This window comes from Phocoena phocoena, chromosome 12, assembly GCF_963924675.1.
Source record: "Phocoena phocoena chromosome 12, mPhoPho1.1, whole genome shotgun sequence".
In the NCBI taxonomy this organism is placed as follows: Eukaryota; Metazoa; Chordata; class Mammalia; order Artiodactyla; family Phocoenidae; genus Phocoena; species Phocoena phocoena.
The window spans coordinates 1,881,838-1,902,322 of record NC_089230.1 but is presented as its reverse complement, the minus strand read 5'-3'; the positions used below and the strand labels follow the sequence as shown (position 1 = coordinate 1,902,322).

The following is a 20,485-nucleotide window of genomic DNA, read 5'->3' as shown; positions in this document are numbered from 1 at the left end:
AGCGGAGGCCGGAGGTGCGGGCGCGGGCGCGCGGGCGCGGGGGCGCGCACGGCGGGCGGGGCGGCGGCGCGTGCGGGCGGGCGCTCGGGGCACACACCGGCCGGCGGGCTGACGCGGGGCGGGCAGGCGGCTGCGGCGGGGAGCGGGGCCGGTGGAGGCGGCTGAGGAGCCCGCGGAGCCCGAGAGCTCGAGAGCTGAGGCAGCCGGACGCGGCCGCGGAGCCGGGAGCGCGGAACCGGGCGCGCGGAGCCGGGAGCGCGGGGCGCCGGCCGGCGGGGCCGAGCCCCGAGCCGGGCCCGCAGACCTAGGCGCGTGGCCCCCCGCCCGACCCCGACCCGGCCCCGACCCCGTGGCGGCCCGGGCGGGCGGGCGAGCGCGGCCGGAGGATGTCGGCGGGCGGCCGCGACGAGGAGCGGCGGAAGCTGGCCGACATCATCCAGCACTGGAACGCCAACCGGCTGGACCTGTTCGAGATCAGCCAGCCCACCGAGGTACGCAGCCGGCCGGGGTCCCCCCCTCCCCGGCGACGCCCTTCCGCCCCCCGGGACCCCCTCCCGCGCCGGCCGCGCCCCCGGACCCGGGGTGGCCGCGCCGGGCGCAGGCGGAGCGCGGTCACCTGTGCCCCGGCGGGGGGCGGGGGAGGCGGGCGTGGCGGGGACGTCTTTCGCGGGTCTCCCCGCCCGCAGCCGGGGTCGCAGCGCTCGGCCCGGGCCCGCGGACCTTTGTCACCGGGACGCGCGAGCATGTGACCGCGGCGGCCGCGGTGGGTTTGGAACTTGGGGGTTGGCGGCCGGGAGCGTAAAGTAAATATCGGGATAGTTGTTCCAATTGTGCGGCTCTGCTGATAACGCGGCCCGGAATTGAACTCCCGTGGAAAGAAGGTTTCCTCCCATTCGCTGCCTGCGCTCAGGTGGACGGGAGGGCGCCCCTCCCCGCGCCGGCCGTGCGCGCGTCCGCGGTGACCCAGGCTGGAGAGGGGGAGGGGGAGGGGAGAGGAGACCTGGGCTGGGGGAGGGGGCCCGGACCGGGCGGGGGGAAGATCGAGGGAGGGGGTGGGTCAGAGGACCTGGGCTGGGGGTGGGGTGGGGGACGATCGAGGGAGGGGGAGGGGGGCTGGGCTGGGGGAGGGGGCCCGGACCGGGGGGGGCGGAGATCGAGGGAGGGGGAGGGACTGGGGGAGGGGCTGGGCGGGGGGGAGGTGTGTGTGTGGTGGCTGGTCCTGGGCGTGCTCCTGGAAAAGGAGGAAATCTCTCTTGCTCTCGGCCTGGGACAATGGTAGTTGTTTATAGCAAAGCTGCTGAAAGAGTTCCCAACAGTTAAAAAAACAACAAAAAAAATAGGTTTGGTCCCCATCCGCCGGTCTGGGGGAGGTGGGGGATGGGAGTGGAGGTGAGGGTCAGGGAGGGACCCTGAAAACCGATTCATCCCAGTGAGCGCTCAGAGCTGTGCTTGCTTCTCAAGCTGTAGTTGCACAGACTTTAGCCACACGAAATACACCTTACAGAGGATTTACGTCCTCTTAGGAAATTATTTTAATAGCATCTGTTTCTGATTTGCTGTAGTAGGTAGTTCAAAGTTAGTATTATTTACTAAAATGCCAGCTTTTGGGCAGCAATACTGTTGGGCAAATTTGGACATTCTCATGAAATTTAATCTCTATCATTAAACCCCAGTTTATATTTCTGAGTAAACTTGACCTTCACCTTTTCAGCGTCTTGATTTTGCCTGTGGTGGGAAAGATCCATTTCTTCTGTCTTCCTGGGCAGAGCCATTTATCTTACTCCTTAGTTGAATACTAATATAAATTATTAGGTTCAGGTTGCCAATTTGAACACCGATACTGAGTTACTCCTGATTCACAGCTCATCTTCTCTAATGATTTTATGGGTTAGGTGCTAGTAGGCAAATTGATAATATGTAGTTAAGTGTTCATTCATAGGCTTATTAGCACATCTTTTGAAAGGTGACTGCAGTAATTTGGCCTTCAGGATTATGTTGTCTTTCAGAATAATGAGTTCATTTTTCTTATCTCTGGCTTTAAAAATTCGGATGTAAAATATTATTTTGGTAGATAGTTGTTTTTTTCTGTTTGAATGGACCTATTTATATATATATATTTTCAGAGATTTCCCAAGTCTGGTCGTGAAAAGGAATATTTTTTCAGTTTAATAATAGGTAATTCGGTTTCCTCTTTGGGATTTTAAATTGCATTGGCATTTTAAAAAATCCTGAATCAAAAACAGATTAGAGTTAATTGATTTTATTAATTCTATTTTTAAGCACTCAATTGAAACTTTTTCTCTATTTTTTAGGTATACGAGTAGTTCTTAAAGTAAAACTGGCCTCTCATTTGGAGAGCTCCTCTTTTCCTAGTTATTCTGTGGGTGAAAAGTTGCTGTGCACACGTGTTGAAGCAAAGCAAAAGTTAAAGGACATTTCTGGGAAATGATTATATATTTCATTTAGTAGTTTTTCCTTCCCACGTATATCTGAACATTTCAGTTTTTAGAAATGATTCTCCAGGATTATGTTAGAAAGCTCTTCATAATGAAATAAGTTGGTTTTTTAAAATACCTGTATGTTATTTTCTTAGCTCTTATATTATCTAATACCTAGTTCACACTTTACTTCTTGTTTTCTGGAGAACCTTTGCATACTATTAAGTTTATTGTGGTCTTGGAAGTTTAAGCTTCGCTTCTAGCATGTATTTTTCCTTATGATGTAGGTAAAAACTAAAGTTAATAATTCTCTAAATCACTATTTCAAGGCCAACAGTTTCGATTTGCTTTATCTAAACTTCGTTGTCTGCAGTTTTTTACTGTCTGAGAAATAATGAATTTTTACTCTATTTGTCCAATCACAAGTCATGGTTCTTAGTTTTCTACAAGAACGTAACCATTATATTGGCCTTTATTATGGTCAGTAAATGTTGAGCGAATTTACTGCAGAATTTGATTGGTAGGAATATGATCTAAGCCTTATATGTATATATTTGGATAATCTTTTCTTAGGTACATATATGAGAGTTTAGTTGTGGTTTGTTTTCTTTTGATTGCTTTTTTGGGGGTTACAGTGATCAATATCTGTTATCAAATTATATAACTATAGGTCATCTGTGATTGGTTTCAGGCAGCCTTGGATAACCACTGATCCGGGGTGTCTGTGTTTAGGAGGATGATAAACTTGGCTTTTTGCATTACATTCACTTTTAAAGAACATTAGAATATGTTTTAAAATCAACTTGGTTAAGTTCGCTTCATATTCACCTTTGTGTGTTAAAGGGCTTCCAAAGAAAAAGCAAGTTATATTTTATCATTGTGTATTTTTCAACCCCTTCCTCACTCTGGATCCCAGGTCCTTTTGGAATTTAAAATGAGGGTTGATGATCTAAACTTAAAGTTGATGTTTTCTCACCAGGAGATTGATATTAAGCTGAATTAATACCTTGATTACTATGGGAAACTATAACTCATAATAAATGCTTCTGAGAGCTTTTTAGTCCTGTCTGTCCTTTTCTTATTTTTGATGTTAAGTCTTTATTTCCTTTAGGGATTTCTGATTATTTATTATGGCAGAGTTCTTGTTCCTAATCTCATTACCTCCTCAGAAGAGGGCTTCTCTAGTTACCCAAAGGTCTCCGTGTTGTTTTTTGGTGTTCTGTTGTTTGACTTATCCCAATTTTGTTATTATAGCCGTTGGTTTGTCTGAATCCCTCTCTGATTGCATGAAGGCAGGAGCTTAGAGTTTTATTGTTTTAAACAGTTTTATGGTTGTCACATGGTAGGTGCTCAGTAAATATTTTGTGGAAAGGATACTGAATATGGCTTCCTTCGTGTGTACCTTTATCCTTGACAAAATAAGATACATGCTTTTTTAAAACTTAGTGAAATTGTCTTTTAGGATCTTAAAGATTTATCTTTTCAAGTCTTATTCTTTCGCATAAAGTTTACACCTAAATGCAAAAACCATACTAGGTAGTTGACCACTTCACTTCATGAGACATTTCTTAAAGTCATTTGTTTTATTACTTATTGAATTCATTGCCTTTTTTTTGCATTGATGGGAAAAAAGTAACCTAGAATTTGTGTGGATACCCATATATTCTTTATTAAAGGTAAATATGTTCTGTTTTAATATTCTGGTTAATCTTGAGAAGTAATGTGGTGATTTCATATTACCCAGAGGTGTGTGTAAAAATAACTTGCGGTTTGTCAGCGGAGGTGGAGTAGGCAGTCTTCAGATGAAGTAGTAGTAATTGCATAACTTAGAGCTAAATCTCTATTTCAGACTAATGCTTAGGTTGTAACTATGCTTTATCATACAACTTAACTATATTTGAAACTAGTTTGAAAACAACAGTTGTATTATTAAACGTTGGTACGTTAGAAGGTCTGTGTTTCTGGTGAGTAATGTATAATGAGATAGGCAGTTGCCAGTGATGTGTTTTTAGTATTTATAGGTATCTCTGCTCCTTTTAAAAAAATCTTTAGGGCTTCCCTGGTGGCGCAGTGGTTGAGCGTTCAGCTGCCGATGCAGGGGACACGGGTTCGTGCCCTGGTCCGGGAAGATCCCACATGCCGCGGAGCGGCTGGGCCCGTGAGCCATGGCCGCTGAGCCTGCGCGTCCGGAGCCTGTGCTCCGCAACGGGAGAGGCCACAGCAGGGAGAGGCCCGCGTACCGCACAAAAAAAAAAATCTTTATTTTCTTTTCCTGTAATAATTGGTTGCAGTTTATGTTTGTGGGTGTGTGCTTGTGGGTGTGAGATCCAGGCTCTGTGTCACGTTGTTTCCTTACCTTGTAACTGAAGCGGCATCTTGACTGGCTTCACTTTGCTGTGCTCCTGACAATGAAAAATAATTTTCCTTTATGCAGTTTATAGACTTAATGGAATGTAAGTGTTGTAAGTGTAGGCTTTTCTAGAACTGTCAATTTTTGATTGTGGTTAAGGGTAGAATAGCAAAAGCGGTTCTTTCATAGTCATGAAAGAATTTCATTTGCAGAAGATCAGGATATGGTACCAAGTTGGTAGGGTGTTTAAGAGAACAAGGTTTAGGGTTATGTCATTAAGGGTTTAACTGAGCAGTTGTAGTGTATAAAGCATTATTATTAGTGGTTGGTCATTATTCTGGTGGTGTAGATTAATTTGTTTATAAACAGTTTTACCAGGCTTGAACTTGGGTGTAATATCAGAAAATGCTAATAAATAATATAGCAGTTATTTTGATATTAGCTTGCTTTCCTTTATTATACATGAAATGTATATATGAGTAATATTTATGGAAATTAAACTGACCTCTTAATTGAACATTATTTTCAGGTTAGGCAGTGTTGATTTTGGTTCAGAATTTTGCTGTTGCTATTAGCTTCCTGGCTGACTGTATTTCGGATAGGCTCGTTCACCTTGACGATGCCTAGGACGGTGACCTATACTTACGTTTGTAAGTTAGATACTAAGCAGTGAGCCAGATCCCACAGACCCCACTTACCAGGTCTGGGCGTGTCCCAGGCATTTGCTGACACTGACAGGCTGGCAGGCCCTGGGAATCCATTGGTGGCTCCCAGTCAGGGCCCCACAGGTATGAGGTGACGGTAGGTGTGGGCGTGCTGTCAAGGTGGACCGCCTTTATGCAGGAGCCGTGCACGAGCTGGAGCTTTTCCTTATATTTGGGGTCATGGATGGGGTCTAAATAAAGCAGGCCGAGGGCTGGTGGGGGGGGGTATTGCCTTGTCTGTCTCAAGTCATCTGGTTGAGATTTTGTTCTACAACAATAAAAATATAAAAGCTCACTTATCATTTTGGCATAGGTGATTGACCAGAACCATAATACATGTAATTCAGAAAGTGAATGTACTTTATAAAGTTAACGTAAGTACATAGAGAAGTATCAGTAGTTCACATGGAAGCCAGGAAAGTATTTTCCCAGTATCAGTGGATCCCAAACAGTAAGGATAATTTGAATTTTATACTGGCAGTTTTACAATTGTGTGTCATGAATGAAATTATTTACGGGAACCGAGATTGAATAGTTTCCGATGACTGGAAAGTAGCCAAAATTTCTGTGTTTTCACTCAAAAGAAGTTTAATGTTAAGGAAGAAGTTGTGTCACTTACAGAAAATAAGGTGTGAACTTTCGTCGCTCTTGTTTGCGTTGTCACGTTTTTAGGTTGGATACACACAGCAGGCTTTGCTTTCTCAGGGCGGTCACTGCATCATAGTTGGGTTGACCTGTGGAGCACTGTGTGACGACTGACCACACCAGGGTGACAGGCGTGAGGGGGGTTCACTCTTCGGCGTGAACAAGAAGAACTTGCTTAAATTGTTCGTTTTTTCCATTCCCTGACTTTACTAGTGCCGTTCGTGCCCATTTGATCTCGGCACGCTGGACAGGATCATTCACTTCTTTGTGTTTTTAAAGAAAGCCATTTTCCATTTCGGTTGGACGGAGTAAACTGGAAGAGGACACGTCACTGTTGAATCTGGTTCTGCTACCGTCGGGCAGTACAAACAGTGGGACAGGTGCTTCCAAAGGAGAAGTCTCGCCCAGCTTCCTAAAACTCCCCCTGAGAGTTTCACTGTTATTCACAGTAGAAAAGAGTTTGACCCTCAAAAATAGGACCCAAGAAAAAAATGCTCATTCGTTACTATTGTTTGGGTATTTTATTGGTTAAGAGCAGTCTGGCTGGTGTGTTTTATTCTGAATCATAGCTTACAGTTCTCTGTTGCTTGATTTCACACATGTTCTGTTAAAGGAAAATCAGACTTTGGTTTTGGCAAATTTAAACCATTTGTTCCTTTAAAGAATGCACCCTCTCTCTCTTTTTTTTTTTTTTTTTTGCGGTGCACGGGTCTCTCACTGTCGTGGCCTCTCCCGCCACGGAGCACAGGCTCCGGACGCGCAGGCTCAGCGGCCATGGCTCATGGGCCCAGCCGCTCCGCGGCATGTGGGATCCTCCCGGACCGGGGCACGAATCCGTGTCCCCTGCGTCGGCAGGCAGACTCTCAACCGCTGTGCCACCAGGGAAGCCCCAAGAATGTACCTTCTCTTTACCCTTGTTTGCTAATAGTGGTACTTTCCATGGTGACTTACTTATTATACTTTCTATTTCCTGATTTTTGCAGGAGAACTAACAAAATTTCTATCTTATAATTTCTTTTTGTGCTGCTCTTACCAGCTTCTGGTACTGAGGCTGGAGGTTGCCAGTTTTCTCCCCTTTTGCTTTGAATCTGGTCTAGTTCCATATGTTGAGTAGAGAAAATGAAATGTGAGCGGCAATATGGCCACCGTTGGACACGATCAGATGTTTAAAAACCAGTGTGTTCTTAACATGCGTGACTCTTCCTGTATTCATACTTGGTATAAAATGTATACCTTGGGAAGGTGTCTTTCAAATACATTATTTTTAGGTGGGTATTGATATTATCTGAATAAATTTCTGAGTGCTCCAGACTCGTAGAGAAATGCTTGTGAAGTCTACCGTGGTTTGACGTAAGTTTACAATATGCCATGATTTTGCATGAGCTCCTTAATGAGTTCTTAGGTTATGTCACATTAGATTTTTCACTTTAATGAATTTTTGTGTTGGCAAGTACTTGGGGGGATCATTGGGGTGATTATTTTTAAGAGACATTGGTAATAAAAGAATCAGTTATATGAAGATTTCTGGTTTGAACCTAAGTATTTTCATTTCTGGTACACAATTCTCCTTTGGAAGATTGTTTTAAATATTTTTCATATCCTTTTACATTAAGATCCATTTGTCTTGTTTTGCACTTTGAATGGATCTTGTACGCATGCGTGGTTTTGTGCCACCATGCATTGACCATTTGGAAAACACTGGTTCGCTGAGCTATGTGGATTTTCCACATGTTGATAAATTTCTTTAAGCAATATAAGACTATCCCATTGTTAATATCATCACTGACTAGAAAACTCTTAAGTATTGGGAAGCTCTCAAGCTCAGTGGTGGAGACACATTTTCAAAACGCCTAGTTTTCTGTCAAAGCTCAGATTTTATTGCCGGCAGCCCTGCCACAGCAGCACTTGAAGGAAGGGGCTCCCGCTTCGTTTGTTTCTGAGAAAAGGCCCAGCGTCCACACCCGAATAAGTGTAGTTTGTCACCAGCTCTTCCAGGTGGGAGTGGTGTTCCGTGAAAACAGCGGCTTGCTCAGTTCACAACGTTTACGCGGTCGCACACGTGCTTTTTCTTGAGAGAGCCATCGGACTCTGATAAATGGAACTTCTTTATGTGCACTTCGTATTTGGGCAAATAGAATATTGAACAAATATACTCAAGAGTCCAAGTGAAACTGGCCGTTTTTTAGGTGTGAATGAATAACAGTGAGAAATACACGGACCGTTAGCACAGTTTGCTGCTGCTGCCTCGATTTGTGGTAACGTGCCGTCAGATTTACCTGTCATTACTTTCTACCGTCAGTGTAAATGCCCACATGCTGAGAGAGGCTGATACTGCCTAAGTATTCGTAGGAAAAGAGTTTTGACCTCACAGTTGACCTGAGGGGGGACCCCAGGGATTCCTGGATTACAGTTTGGGAGCTGCTATACTAGAATACTTAGTGATTGGTTTTAAGAGTTTTGGTTTGGGCTGATTTTTAAAATATATTCTCAGGTGGATATTAAAGTCTGTATTCATGGTCTTTTCCAACTAGGGCTATAAAATTACCATGTAACATTTAAAGTGTGAACATAAGACTCATTATGATAGAAAGGTAGATTTTAACATATATTAATTTATTTCACATATATATTTGCTTAATTTTTGTTTATAAATACCTATTTTAATTCTTAGTTATCAGTAATAAGATGCAAGCATTTTTACATTTTTGCTGTTGAAGGGTACTGGCCATAACCTAGCTAAAGCAGTGACTGTGAAGTTTTATTACTCTCATTCGCTCAGGCTGTGACCTGGGCCACTCCTTCCTGGGCCGGAACAGTGACAGGTAGCGTGGTTGGTGGGTGTGTCGTTGATGTGGGCTCATGTCTTCAGGCGCTTGTCTGCCCTTTCCAGTCTCTCCTTCCCAAACATCAGCTCTGCATTATGCCAACCACTGACTGTGTAAGGATGTTTTCTGTTGTTGTTTTTAAATTTTATTTTATTTATTTATATTTGGCTGCGTCGGGTCTTCGTTGCTGCACGCGGGCTTTCTTTGGTTGTGGCGAGCGGGGGCTACTCTTGGTTGCCGTGCAGGGCTTCTCATTGCGGTGGCTTCATTTGTTGCAGAGCACGGGCTCTAGGCGCTCGGGCTTCCGTAGTTGTGGCTCGCGGGCTCTAGAGCACAGGCTCAGTAGTTGTGGCTCACGGGCTTAGTTGCTCCACGGCACGTGGGATCTTCCTGCACCAGGGCTCGAACCCACGTCCCCTGCATTGGCAGGTGGATTCTTAACCACTGCGCCACCAGGGAATCCCATAAAGATGTTTTTTTCCTACTGCTTTTAACCAACAAACAGTTTGTATTTTCCCTTAGCTTTAATATATCTCCCGAGAGAGAGACAGACAACACAGGTAGTATTTATATTTTAAAACTCGCCATGCATGATATGGAATTGTAATGCTTATAAATAATAGGTGAACATACTACTTCTTAAAATGGATATGGTAAAAACAAAATATTAGAAAAACAAAAACAAAAATATTAAAAACAAAATACTGAATTTATGCTAAAGGTTAGCAACACTTAAGATTAACTTAGCTACTCAGTGGCAGCTTTTTTGCAGCAGATATGTTGTGTTCTTCATTCACGGCTGGGTGTGAGTTCATTTTGAAACTTTGGTGACCATTTCCTTTCTACTGATAGTATTACTAAATTATTTTGATGGTGCACTGTTGTTAACCACTTAGTGAGACATTTTTATTAATAGACATCTTGTTTTAATTTACCAGAGTAATGAAATACAGATAAGAAATCTGAATTGCTGAATAAGTGAATTTGTGAATGATTCCTTTGTAGATCAGCTGAGCTCTGCTTCTTCAGAGGAGGAGCCTGCCCAGAGCGCCAGGGACAGTGTTTTCACCACATTTCATATTTAGGACCTCGAATATTTTGAAATGCGTTTTTAATTCTAGTTTGGCAGAGGTGACCTTGTTGAGTTCATAGTGCAGTTAAGGTGTTTTTGTGCCAAACTTGTTGATTTCGGGTTTTAAAAATAATTTTCTATTACCTTCATGAAATTGTTATTTTGGGAATATCAGGGACGGTAAAATTAAGACCAGTAAATCTGGAAAAGCACTAAAAAACCTTTATGATGTTCTTTTATGGTTTACTTTTGAAGTGTATTCTTGAAAATGTTGTTAGACATCAAGGAGTTAATGCATTTGCTTTTTTTCTATTATGGAAATTATGTGCTTATTTTAGAATATTTGGAAGCACTTGAAGTATACATGTATATTTAGTTGCATTTGGTTATTAATTATTTGCATTTTAACCAGTGCTGAATCATGTTATGTTATTCATCATGTTATTTAGATTATCTAATCAGCCAAGTCTGTCAGGAATCCAGTTTTTAAAAGCTTCGTAGGTTATTCTGATAACAGTTATAATACTTAACATTTCGTGAATGTATAGTGTCTGTACGCATGACATTCGTGTAAATGCTTTGCATGTATCATCTCTTCGTTTTTATAGCAGTCCTGTGAGGTGGGTACTTTTGCTAGAGTCTCATTTTGGTTGAAGAAACCAAGGCACAGGGAGGTCAAATAACTTGCTCAAGGGTAGAGAACTGGTAAAGCTGGGAGCAGTGATCGGAACCCGGGTAGTCTGGCTCTAGAGCCTTCCTGTAACCACGATGAGAACTTGGAGAGTTAAGATCACTGCAATTACAACGGAACAATTCAGAGCTTAATTTTAAGGAAGAACCACAGGCATGACGCAGTGCATGTGTCATGTGCATGCATATGCATATCTTATGTATACATGAGTGTGTGGATTTTCATCTTGACTTTTTAAAGCCCTATTATATCTTTTATCTTGGAGACAGGTGATTCTGTGTTTTGTAGTCAGCGTGGTGCAGCCATATTTTATTTTCTAACTGTACGCACACTGTTGGATACCTTGTGTCTTGTGCAGTAACCGAGAATTTGGTAGCTTCACCGATAGCCTTCCTGTCCCCGGGGGAAGGAGAGGTGGGCCCTGCCTCCCTGAGGTTCGGGGCGCTCTTCTGGCGGGGGGCGGTGATCGGAGCCCGGCCGTCTGCCCACACCAGTGTACTTCGTCCCCTTTCCTCTTGATGGCCTCCTTCACTGCCTGTCTTCCAGACTTTACTCTGGATCCGGCTGTGGCCCTGGCCCTTTCCTGGTCTGTGCCTCCAATGAAATGACAAGCAAAGCTGCCGGGGCTCAGTTAATTTAACTTCATAGAGTGTTGTTTACATATTACCTAGCAATTTCCCCCCAGGTGACATTGGAGTTTCAACAGTCTTCCAGAGCTAATTCCTTGTTGGTTACTGACGGTTCTAACTAACGTCTACTGAGTGAATATTTGCCATTCCCAAACTGGAAGGGAGAATTACAGGAAAAACGGCCGTTTTGGAGAACAGTATAGTGGACCTTCGAGATCATACTCACTTACTCCTCTGTCATGAGCCTACGTTTTCTCTTCTTGAAAGAAATAGTAAAGCGTGGAGGAAGTGTCTCGGTGGGAAGTTAAGTGTACTTTTCTTTTATGAGCCAAGGGCTGAGTATTTGATTATGGGAGCCACGCGTTAGCATACCCAGTTTATGATGACAGCAAACTAAGTGTACTCACTAAACTAGTGTTACAGGGTGATTAGATGCTTGTAACTTCAAGTTGTCACCCATCATATTTTCCTTATTTGTATCAGTTTGATGTTGCATTTGCCTTTAGATTCTGTGGTTCACATTCTAGCACGAAATATAATTTAACTTTAAAGTTATCATGAATTGTTTTTACTGAGTGACGCCTGAACTCTTAAATACTACTTGTTTGTGGTTTGCACAGCTTCTGAACACGTTTCCAGAGCTTCAGGAGTGTTTCCATTTTATTGGTGTAATGACACTTGTAGACATTTTATCTTTAGTGTAGTTACAAATGCATGCGATTGGTGTCAACAGCTTGATTCCTGAGAAACATTACAGACTTCGTGTTAAGTACAATGGTAATTCTTGCTTGCTTGTATGAACGTGTGAGCAGAGATTTTGGAAATGGTTATGCACTTACTCCAGGGCCTGAGTGCTGTGAGAAATTGCTTCTGTGGCATATTTGTTTTTGTTTCTTTTTCTAGTGGCTTAGCCCTGTTAAAACTATGGCATTTTTAAACACTTCTCTTGGGTTTGTCATAGGCTAATGCAGTGTTCATTCATTGAGACTAATATTTATTGAGTGCCTCCATGTTTTAGGCTTTGTTTATAGGGCCTGGGCCTACACAAGAGAAAGCTGAACTGCTCTATCTGAGGGAGGGAAGGGAAACGAGACTCGGAATAATAGCCCCATTGTGCCCTAAGAAGAAAGCTTAAGCTGTGGCCCGCAGTGCCGACAGCGCCTGGGCCTGAGGTAGAGCCCTGGCCCTCCCACGCGGTTCCTGTGACCCTCTCTGCCGCCGCGTACCCGTGGGCGCTCACTCAGTGGTCACCTACTGCGTGCCAGTCGCTGCGTAAGTGCTGAGCCTGCAAAGCTTAGTGGACACCTGATCCTTTTCTCAAGTAGCTCCCATCCTAGTGTGGCGGGTGGACTGAAGGGCATGGCAGTAGTGTGGTGAGTGCTCCGTTGGGATGCTGAGGGGCAGGGGCCTCCTTATAGACTGTTGAGATGGGTCTTGAGATGATGGGGAGTTTTCCCTGTGGATCGGGGGAGGGTGTTCCTGGCAAAGAGCATTCGTTACTAGTGCAGCAAGTGTGCGTTCATCTGATACCTGTGGGGCGGCGGCGATCAAGGGAGACACCTGTGTGCTGGTTTGGAGGAGCCGGGGAGCACGTGGGGGCCGGGGGAGCACGTGGGTGGGCACAGTAGACAGGTGTGGAGGCCGGGGGAGCACCTGGGGGCCGGGGAGCACGTGGGCACTGCACCTCCCCTAGAGGGCATGTCAGCAAAGCTTCACCGAGTTCATTTTAGGAAATGTTTACTCTGAGTCCTGAGGAATTTGTAGGAAAGGTGGAAAACTTATTTAAAAGTATTCAATCTGATTGAATCTGTTTTTGCGCTCGTGAACACACAGGTGCGTTGGTGACCTGCAGGCTGGCTTGTTCCTCGGTACTTTCTGCTCCTCCCTGAAAGAGGATCGCAGGGCTTTGCCTTCTTGGCACCAGGCTTGACCACGTGGCTTGCTTTGGCCAGTGACACGCCACTCTGAGCAGCAGCTTTAGGTCCCAGATCCATGCTTCTGTTACTGCTCTTCCCTCCTCCATGAATTAGTGTGTCCCAGGCTGGGGCTGATGAAGAAGCCTGGAACAGAGTGATCACGAGAGAGAAATGGAACTTTGGAGTTGTGGCCCCTGAGCTCTTGAGTTCATTTGTTTTCGCAGCATGGCCCAGTGTGTGTCCGTGTGTGTCCGGATGTATGAGTGTGCCCGCTGGCCTGTCTGGGCCAAGGTGCCAGCTGCTGGCTATGGAGCTGCAGGTGTTAACAGGGCTGGTTTCTTGCGGGCCTTGTAAGCCAAGGTGAGAACGCTGCAGGTGAAAGAAGGCGATGAAGTTTGCAGTTGAGCGCACCTGGCCTCGCTGGCGTCAGAGTCTACGGGGCAAGGGGAGAGCGGGCCTGGAGGCAGGAGGCTGACAGGGTTTACGGCAGGTGTGTCTGTGGGATCAAGGCCGCAGTTCACGTGGAAGGAGAGGATGAAACCTGAGGAGGTACAGTTGGGACTTGGAGAGTGGCAAGGAGGTTGTTGAAGAGAAAAAGGTGTCCAGGATCGTCTCAGGTTTGTACTTAGCTACTAGGTAGGGGGTGGTACCCTTAGGCGGAGTTAGTAGATTAGATTTGGGTGGGGAAGTAAAAAGTTGTCTTTGAGATGTATTGAATTTGAGGTGCTTATGAATGTCCAGGTAGAAGTTTCCTACATAGACAGCTAAGAGGAAGGGGATGGGGGAGAAGGGTGTGGCCGGAAGGTAGCCAAGGCTGGGTGAGCCTCAGGAGAGAAAGGACCTAGGTCGGAAAGCTTGAGAAGCAAACTCTCTGAGGTCGAGCGTACGGAAAGCCGGAGGCCATCCAAGTCCAGTACAGGAGAAGAGCATGTTGGTCTCCAGCCCGGGGGAAGGTTTGGAGCGAAGGTGTCTCGTGCGGAGCTTTCTGTTCTGTGGTTTGTAGCCACCTTGTAACTCATCTCATCCCTGCCTTCTTGCTTCCGATCCTCCTAGCCTGCTAAACTGCTTTTCTCGAGGTAGCCTTGGTTTCCTGATTGCCAAACCCAGTTGCCCATTGGAGGCCCACAGAAGACTTTATTTGCCCCCCCTTTTTCTTTGCAATGGTATTTGTGCATTTTCACCTTCCCTGGTTTCCCCTGGGTGACTCCACTTGGCTCTTCTTTCTTGGCGTTGTAAGTATTTTAACGTTGGACTCTATCCTCTACTTATTTTTTTTTTTTAGCATGTACAAACATCTCTTTTTAATAAATTTATTTTATTTATTTATTTTACTTATTTATTTTTGGCTGCGTTGGGTCTTTGTTGCTGCGTGCGGGCTTTCTCTAGTTGCGGTGAGCAGGGGCTGCCCTTCGTTGCGGTGGGCCGGCTTCTCATTGCGGTGGCTTCTCTTGTAGCGGAGCACGGGCTCTAGGCGTGCGGGCTCAGTAGTTGTGGCTCGCGGGCTCTAGAGCGCAAGCTCAGCAGTTGTGGCGCACGGGCTTAGCTGCTCCGCGGCATGTGGGATCTTCCTGGATCAGGGCTTGAACCCGTGTCCTCTGCATTGGCAGGCGGAGTCTCAACCACTGCACCACCAGGGAAGCCCTCCTTATTTCTTTAATTCAGAAAAGACCTGTAATTAAGTATGGGACCATCATCCTGAGGTCTAGCGGGCAGGTCGGTGTGGAGCGGAGCTGACACAGCACGCTTACTTAAGACATTGACTGTAGACGGCGCGCTTGCGTGGATACGGGCACATGTTGCTGGTGTTGCTGGGTCATGGGAACCGCAGGGCGGTGGTTCGTGGGAGGGCTGGTGTCCTGGTGGCCGCTTCCCCTGTGCCGCCTTCTCTCCTCCTCTCCTGCGCCACGAGTGTTTCAGGGTTGCTGTGGGGTCTCTGCAAGAAGACAGGGGCCTGGCGTGATTTTACTCTAGGAATTAGGGAATTTCTGAAACACGCGTAGCTCATTGCAGAGACTAAGGACTTGACAGCACATTGGAAGAAAGAATAGATTCTTTCCAGGAAGATGCCGCTGCTTTTTACCTAGAGCTGTGATCTCTGGTTAGAACCTTCTGTGGTTACATTTGTGTTGACGGTTCCGTGTCTGACTGGCCCCAGGAGCGGAACCTCCTCGGGATACTGGCTGTTGAAGAATTAAAATTAAGTAAGACTCTTCAGGTGAGTAGTAACTGACTTATTTTTACTCAGAAGGAAGCTACAGACACCTTTAAAACACCTGTATAAAATCCTCTTAATTTTTGATAGCTGTGTAATTAATATTCCGCGTGCTAGTCGTACTGTTCGCGCTCTGCGATAGTGTTTCAGTCGTGCTCCTGTGAACATTTTGCAGACATCTCTTTCTGTAGTTGTATTTCTAGAAAATAGATTTCCAAAGGCAGAATTTACATCACAGAACATTTTGGTAGACTTTGCCAAGCTCTTACCTTAAAAGGCTGTTGCAGTTCATACCCCTGTGGTTGTGGGTATGACCCTGTACCTAACGCTGTATATTGAGAACCAGTCTTTTTTCAGTCTGACAGTTAAAAGGTCATCGGTTTCAAACTTCACATTTCCTTGTTCGTTGTTCAGGTGGAGTGTCTTTCACAAAGTCACTGGCCATTATACTTTTTAGGTGAAGTATCCCTTTTTCTGTTGCGATGTTTGTTTTCATCTTTTCAATTTGTACCAATGCATATTGATGTTTACCCTGTATTAAAAACATTTTTTCTACTTAGTCATTTTGGTCTTCTAATTTTATATCCGTAAGTGAATGTATTTTATTGTTCATTTCTTTCTTTGTTTTTATGTACTTGAAAAGTAGCTAAAAGATCAAGGGAGCACCTGTTTTTAAAATTGTAGCTATCTTAGCTTGAGTTACAGCTGAGAGCTTCTATCTCTTTCCTTTTACATTTAGTAATTACCATATTTTGTAAGCATGGGGACAGCCTTTTTTTCTTAGATCAGGCTCAAGTCTATTAAACTCTCCACCACCAGACTTTATAGTATCAGAAGGAGGCTTACACGTAGATAGGTTTGTTTCTAAGGTCTTTAAATGTTGAACTAGTTTGGAGTTTCGCTTTATGTCCCTAGTTTTCAATATAACTATAAAATGCTAAATTAATTTTACTTTAATGATTTTATTTATTTCTGCATTGAGAAGATTCTCAGAATGAACTTTAGGGGTATGTTTTTCCTTTTTAGCAGTAAATGAACTTAAAACCTTTTCCAAAAACCAGAATATGAACTTTGGAAGTTCAAAACTAAGTCATGAGCTTTGCAGAAATTAGCTTTATTGTTAGTTGTAAGTAGTTAAGGTTATCTGACTACTTAAAACTTCTCATTGATTTGATTTGTTTTAGTGATATGGTATGTATTTTTTTCAATTTATGTTATTTCTATAAATAGCACAGTAAAGAAATTAATATGTTAAAAATGATGATTAGCATTAAAAAAAAACAAGTGGTTTTGTTCCCTGGTGTTATCTTTTAGAATCTTCTATGTGATTTGGGGGAGAGGTAGCGTATTGAATGCCTAGTAAATGGAATTTTCAGGGGAATCACTCATTGTAAAAGTCACCGTTAGAACTGCGTGCGTGCGTGTGTACCACATGTTGTTTAACTCTGCCGACCGACTCTGCCTTCTTAAGGCAATCAGTAATTACATGATTATTTTGCTGGTTCGGTTATTTGGTTGATGTGAACAGCCACCTGTAAAAGAAGAAAACCGTGAAGTACAGCTGTACTTTGCTATCAATTTAAATTGTCTGATTTTAAAGATGAAAGTTAAATTTTAGAACTTTGTCATTGCTTTTCACCCTAAGTTGCTCAACCCTCGACCTCACCTAAACCAGTGACCTTCAAACCGCCGGATGCGTCACCACCTCGCGCCCCTCTGACTTGCCCCCCGCCCAACTCCGTCTGCACTTGGCCTCCGGGTCTGGTCAGCTCTCCTTTGCCGCGGGGAGGAGCGACCAGGTCTGGCTGTGACCTCCCCTCTGCCCCACAGGAGCTCTTTCCTTCTCAGGGCTTCAGGTGCCGGCACGGCCCAGTTTGTATCTGCAGGTGTGGTCACTGCCCATAAGGGACGTGTCCGGCCCCAGTGCTGACTCCCCACTCCGCGCACACCTGCATCCCCTGCGGCCTCCCCGCCTGAGCACCAGCTGGCCCTCCGCTTGGCTCACACCTTGCGCCCCAGCCTTGCCCCCGTTCCAGCTCGCAGACCTCCCGTTCCATCAGCCGCGGCAGAACCTGGCAGCTCTGCCTTCCAGGCATCATCATCGTCTCGCCCGTCCTCGGCATCCCCGCTGCCTGCTGCTGGCCCAGTCCAGGAGGGCCTCCTCCCTCACCTGGGCTGCTCCAGTAACCTCCCGTTGTCTACCTTTGCCCCCCTCACAGTCTGTTTCCCATGCAGAGATACACTTCTAAACCTTAAGTTAATAATACAGTTTTCTGTTCAGGCTCTCAAGTGGCTTTACTGTTACTCAGAGTGTAGCTCAGCCTCCAAAGCCCAGCACGGCGCTGTTTTCTGAGAAGGTCTGATGCTGTATTTTCCCGTCTCATTCTGCTCTAGCAGCAGTGGTCTCACCGTTTCTCAGATGTGCCCACCAGGCTTCTGCTTGGGGTCTTGCTCTCGTTCTCTCTGCTGGGAATGTTCCTTCCCTACAGCTCAGCTTTTGTTCAAGTCCCCCTTCCACTTACATCCCCCAGTGACTTTTGGTCCCTCTGCCTTACTTAATTCTTGTCTCACCATCTGTCATTGTTGTGATCTCCTGTTCGATTCTAAGTTCCGTGAGAACAGAGACGGTTTTGTTTGTTATTCTTCCCCCATCGCCTAGAGTTCGGGAGAAGAAGAGGAGGAGCGGGTGATGATGGTGATGATTTAACTGGAGATAAAAATGTTCTACCCCCTAGGCTTAAGGTCTGTTCTGAGTCTTTTTTGGTTACTAAATTACAGTTTTCATTTCTTTTTGAAACGTTTATTATAGATTGTTATTCCCGTGTTACTGAATATTTACATTTTTAGTACAGCGTAAAAACGTTACTGTGAAGTGAGCTTTACCTTTGAACTGGCTGGTGTCCCAGCTTTGGAAATCTGACCTGTGGTGATGGTTTTTATTTTGTCCTCCCTTCTAGACAGTTCCTTCCCTTTTCTTCCATTTCCATTCCTGGAGAATTATCACTGGAAAATTGTAGGGAACCCTTGTCCTGAAGAGCTCTGGCTAGGAGATTCATGGTTCTACCACAGTTGGCATCCTGGGGGGTCCTCTGTCGTGGGGGTAGCGCTTTGGGGGGTCCCGCGCTCCTCCCGGCCCATCTCCTGTATGAGTGACTGTCGCGGCCACGCCTCTGACATATTACATGCCGAGCAGTGGTTTAGTTGCACAGCCAACCTGTTCCTCCATTTAATTCCCAAATCAACAAGGGATGTAGTATTATTATTACCTACATCTCTTTCAGTTGAATGAGGCTCAGAAAATTCAAGGATTTAGTAGTTATAGTTCCTCCTCCCTTTCGGCCTCCAGAGATAACTGCTGACCTGAAGACGGTAGAGAATAGTTTGTGTGTTTGAACTGTTGTGTAGTATTCCTCTGTCCATTATCTCTGCTCCTGTCTAGGGACGATCAGGTTGTTCATAGCTGTCCCGTGTTACAAAGGAGGATTTACAGAACACCCTTGTCCGTGTTTCCTTCTGTGCTAATGACAGTGTTTAGGAGGATATCTAGAGGTGTAATTTCTCGGTCAGAGGCCATACAGTTTCTAATTTACCAGGTTCTGCCAGATTGGTCTTTGAGATGGTCTTTGAGATCAACCAGTTGGCATTTCAGACCTCAGAATTCCTCACGTCCTCAGCATATTCAGACGTTTTTGTAAGCTGGAATATATGAGATAATAATTATTACTTACATTAACCTGATTTCAGTGAGTGAACATGTTTTCTTACGTCTACGGTCATTCTGATTTTCTCTTTGAATTACCTATTTATATATATTTTGTCCTTATCTTTTTCAGTGAGCTGTTTGTATGTTTCTACTTGATTTGTAGGAAACCTTTATAAATCCTGAATACTAATCTTTTGTACATTATATATTTTGCCAATATATTTTTGTTTACAGTTTTTTATTTTTTACAGTGTCTTATCACATAGACTTAAAAACGTTAAAATGTAGTTGGGTTCATCAGTCTTCTCCTTAAACTTTTGTTAGACCTTTTCCCTCTTGTTTGATGAATATGCTCCATGTTCTATTCTGAACGCTTTACAGTTTAACTTTGTACATTCAGGTATTTAGTCTAATGAGAGTTTCTTTGCAATATGGGACTCCCCCGACCCTCCACCCCCATTATAGCCCAGTGCTTCAGTGCTGGTTTTTCTGGCCTTACCTTTTGGACGTCTCTTTATAAACTCAGCGTGTGTCAGAAAATGCTGACACATTTGTGTGATCTGTCATGTAGTGGGATGCTTACCGATCGCTTAGTCTGCATGTGGCTGAAAGTGGGGAGGGTTAGAGCCTTCTTTTATACAACAAGGTCAGAGATAGCTTCACATGGTGGTTAGAAGTATGGCCTCTGGTTTGAGATTTTCCTGAGTAAGAATTCTGACCCACTGGTATTAGCGGTGTGATCATGGTCAAGTGCCTTAGTTTTTCTAAGGCTCACATGAGGATCTGTAAGACAGGGAGATAATGGCACCCACCTCATAGGGTTGCTGTTAGGGTTGAAGTAGATGATGTAAAGAAAGCACTTAGTTCAAGGTAGCTACTTTACTTCTGAACCAAGGAGACTCTTTTAGGGTACATACCTACATGAGTCAGGCGCTCTTCTATTCGTATGGTTCTGTCATCGTTATTATTTGGATTTTTCTTCCTTTCCGTGTTTTGCTTTCTTTGCTCCAGCAGACTGTCCTCCTTGTTCATCTCAGGACGGAAACTCAGATCTGTTTGCCTAGCCTTATATCAGTTGAGGTTATTTGCGGGGCCCCATTGTATGTTTTAGGTTGATTCTGTATTCCATATCTTAGATTGAAAAAAAACTCTTATTTGTTACTGTTTCTGATTTTGTCTAGAAGTGGTAGTATCTTCTTCAAAAGATACAGTATAACTTTATATATAAAAATAGAATCAGTGGTTTTGGAGGCTTTCATTTACAGAAGCTAACACTTTTTTCTCATATATCTGTATCTTT

General features: G+C 44.6%; 1 protein-coding gene across 6 annotated transcripts in view; it reads left to right on the top strand.

The window, feature by feature from the left end:
- Positions 1-386: 386 nt before the first annotated feature.
- The window catches only part of AFDN (afadin, adherens junction formation factor), a 136,984-nt gene continuing 116,885 nt past the window's right edge, over positions 387-20,485 (top strand). For all 6 annotated transcript variants that reach the window (XM_065888471.1, XM_065888469.1, XM_065888467.1 and 3 more), the window contains exon 1: positions 387-491. In XM_065888471.1, coding sequence (XP_065744543.1) covers positions 387-491 — 105 coding nt within the window. The remainder of the gene's footprint in view (positions 492-20,485) is intronic.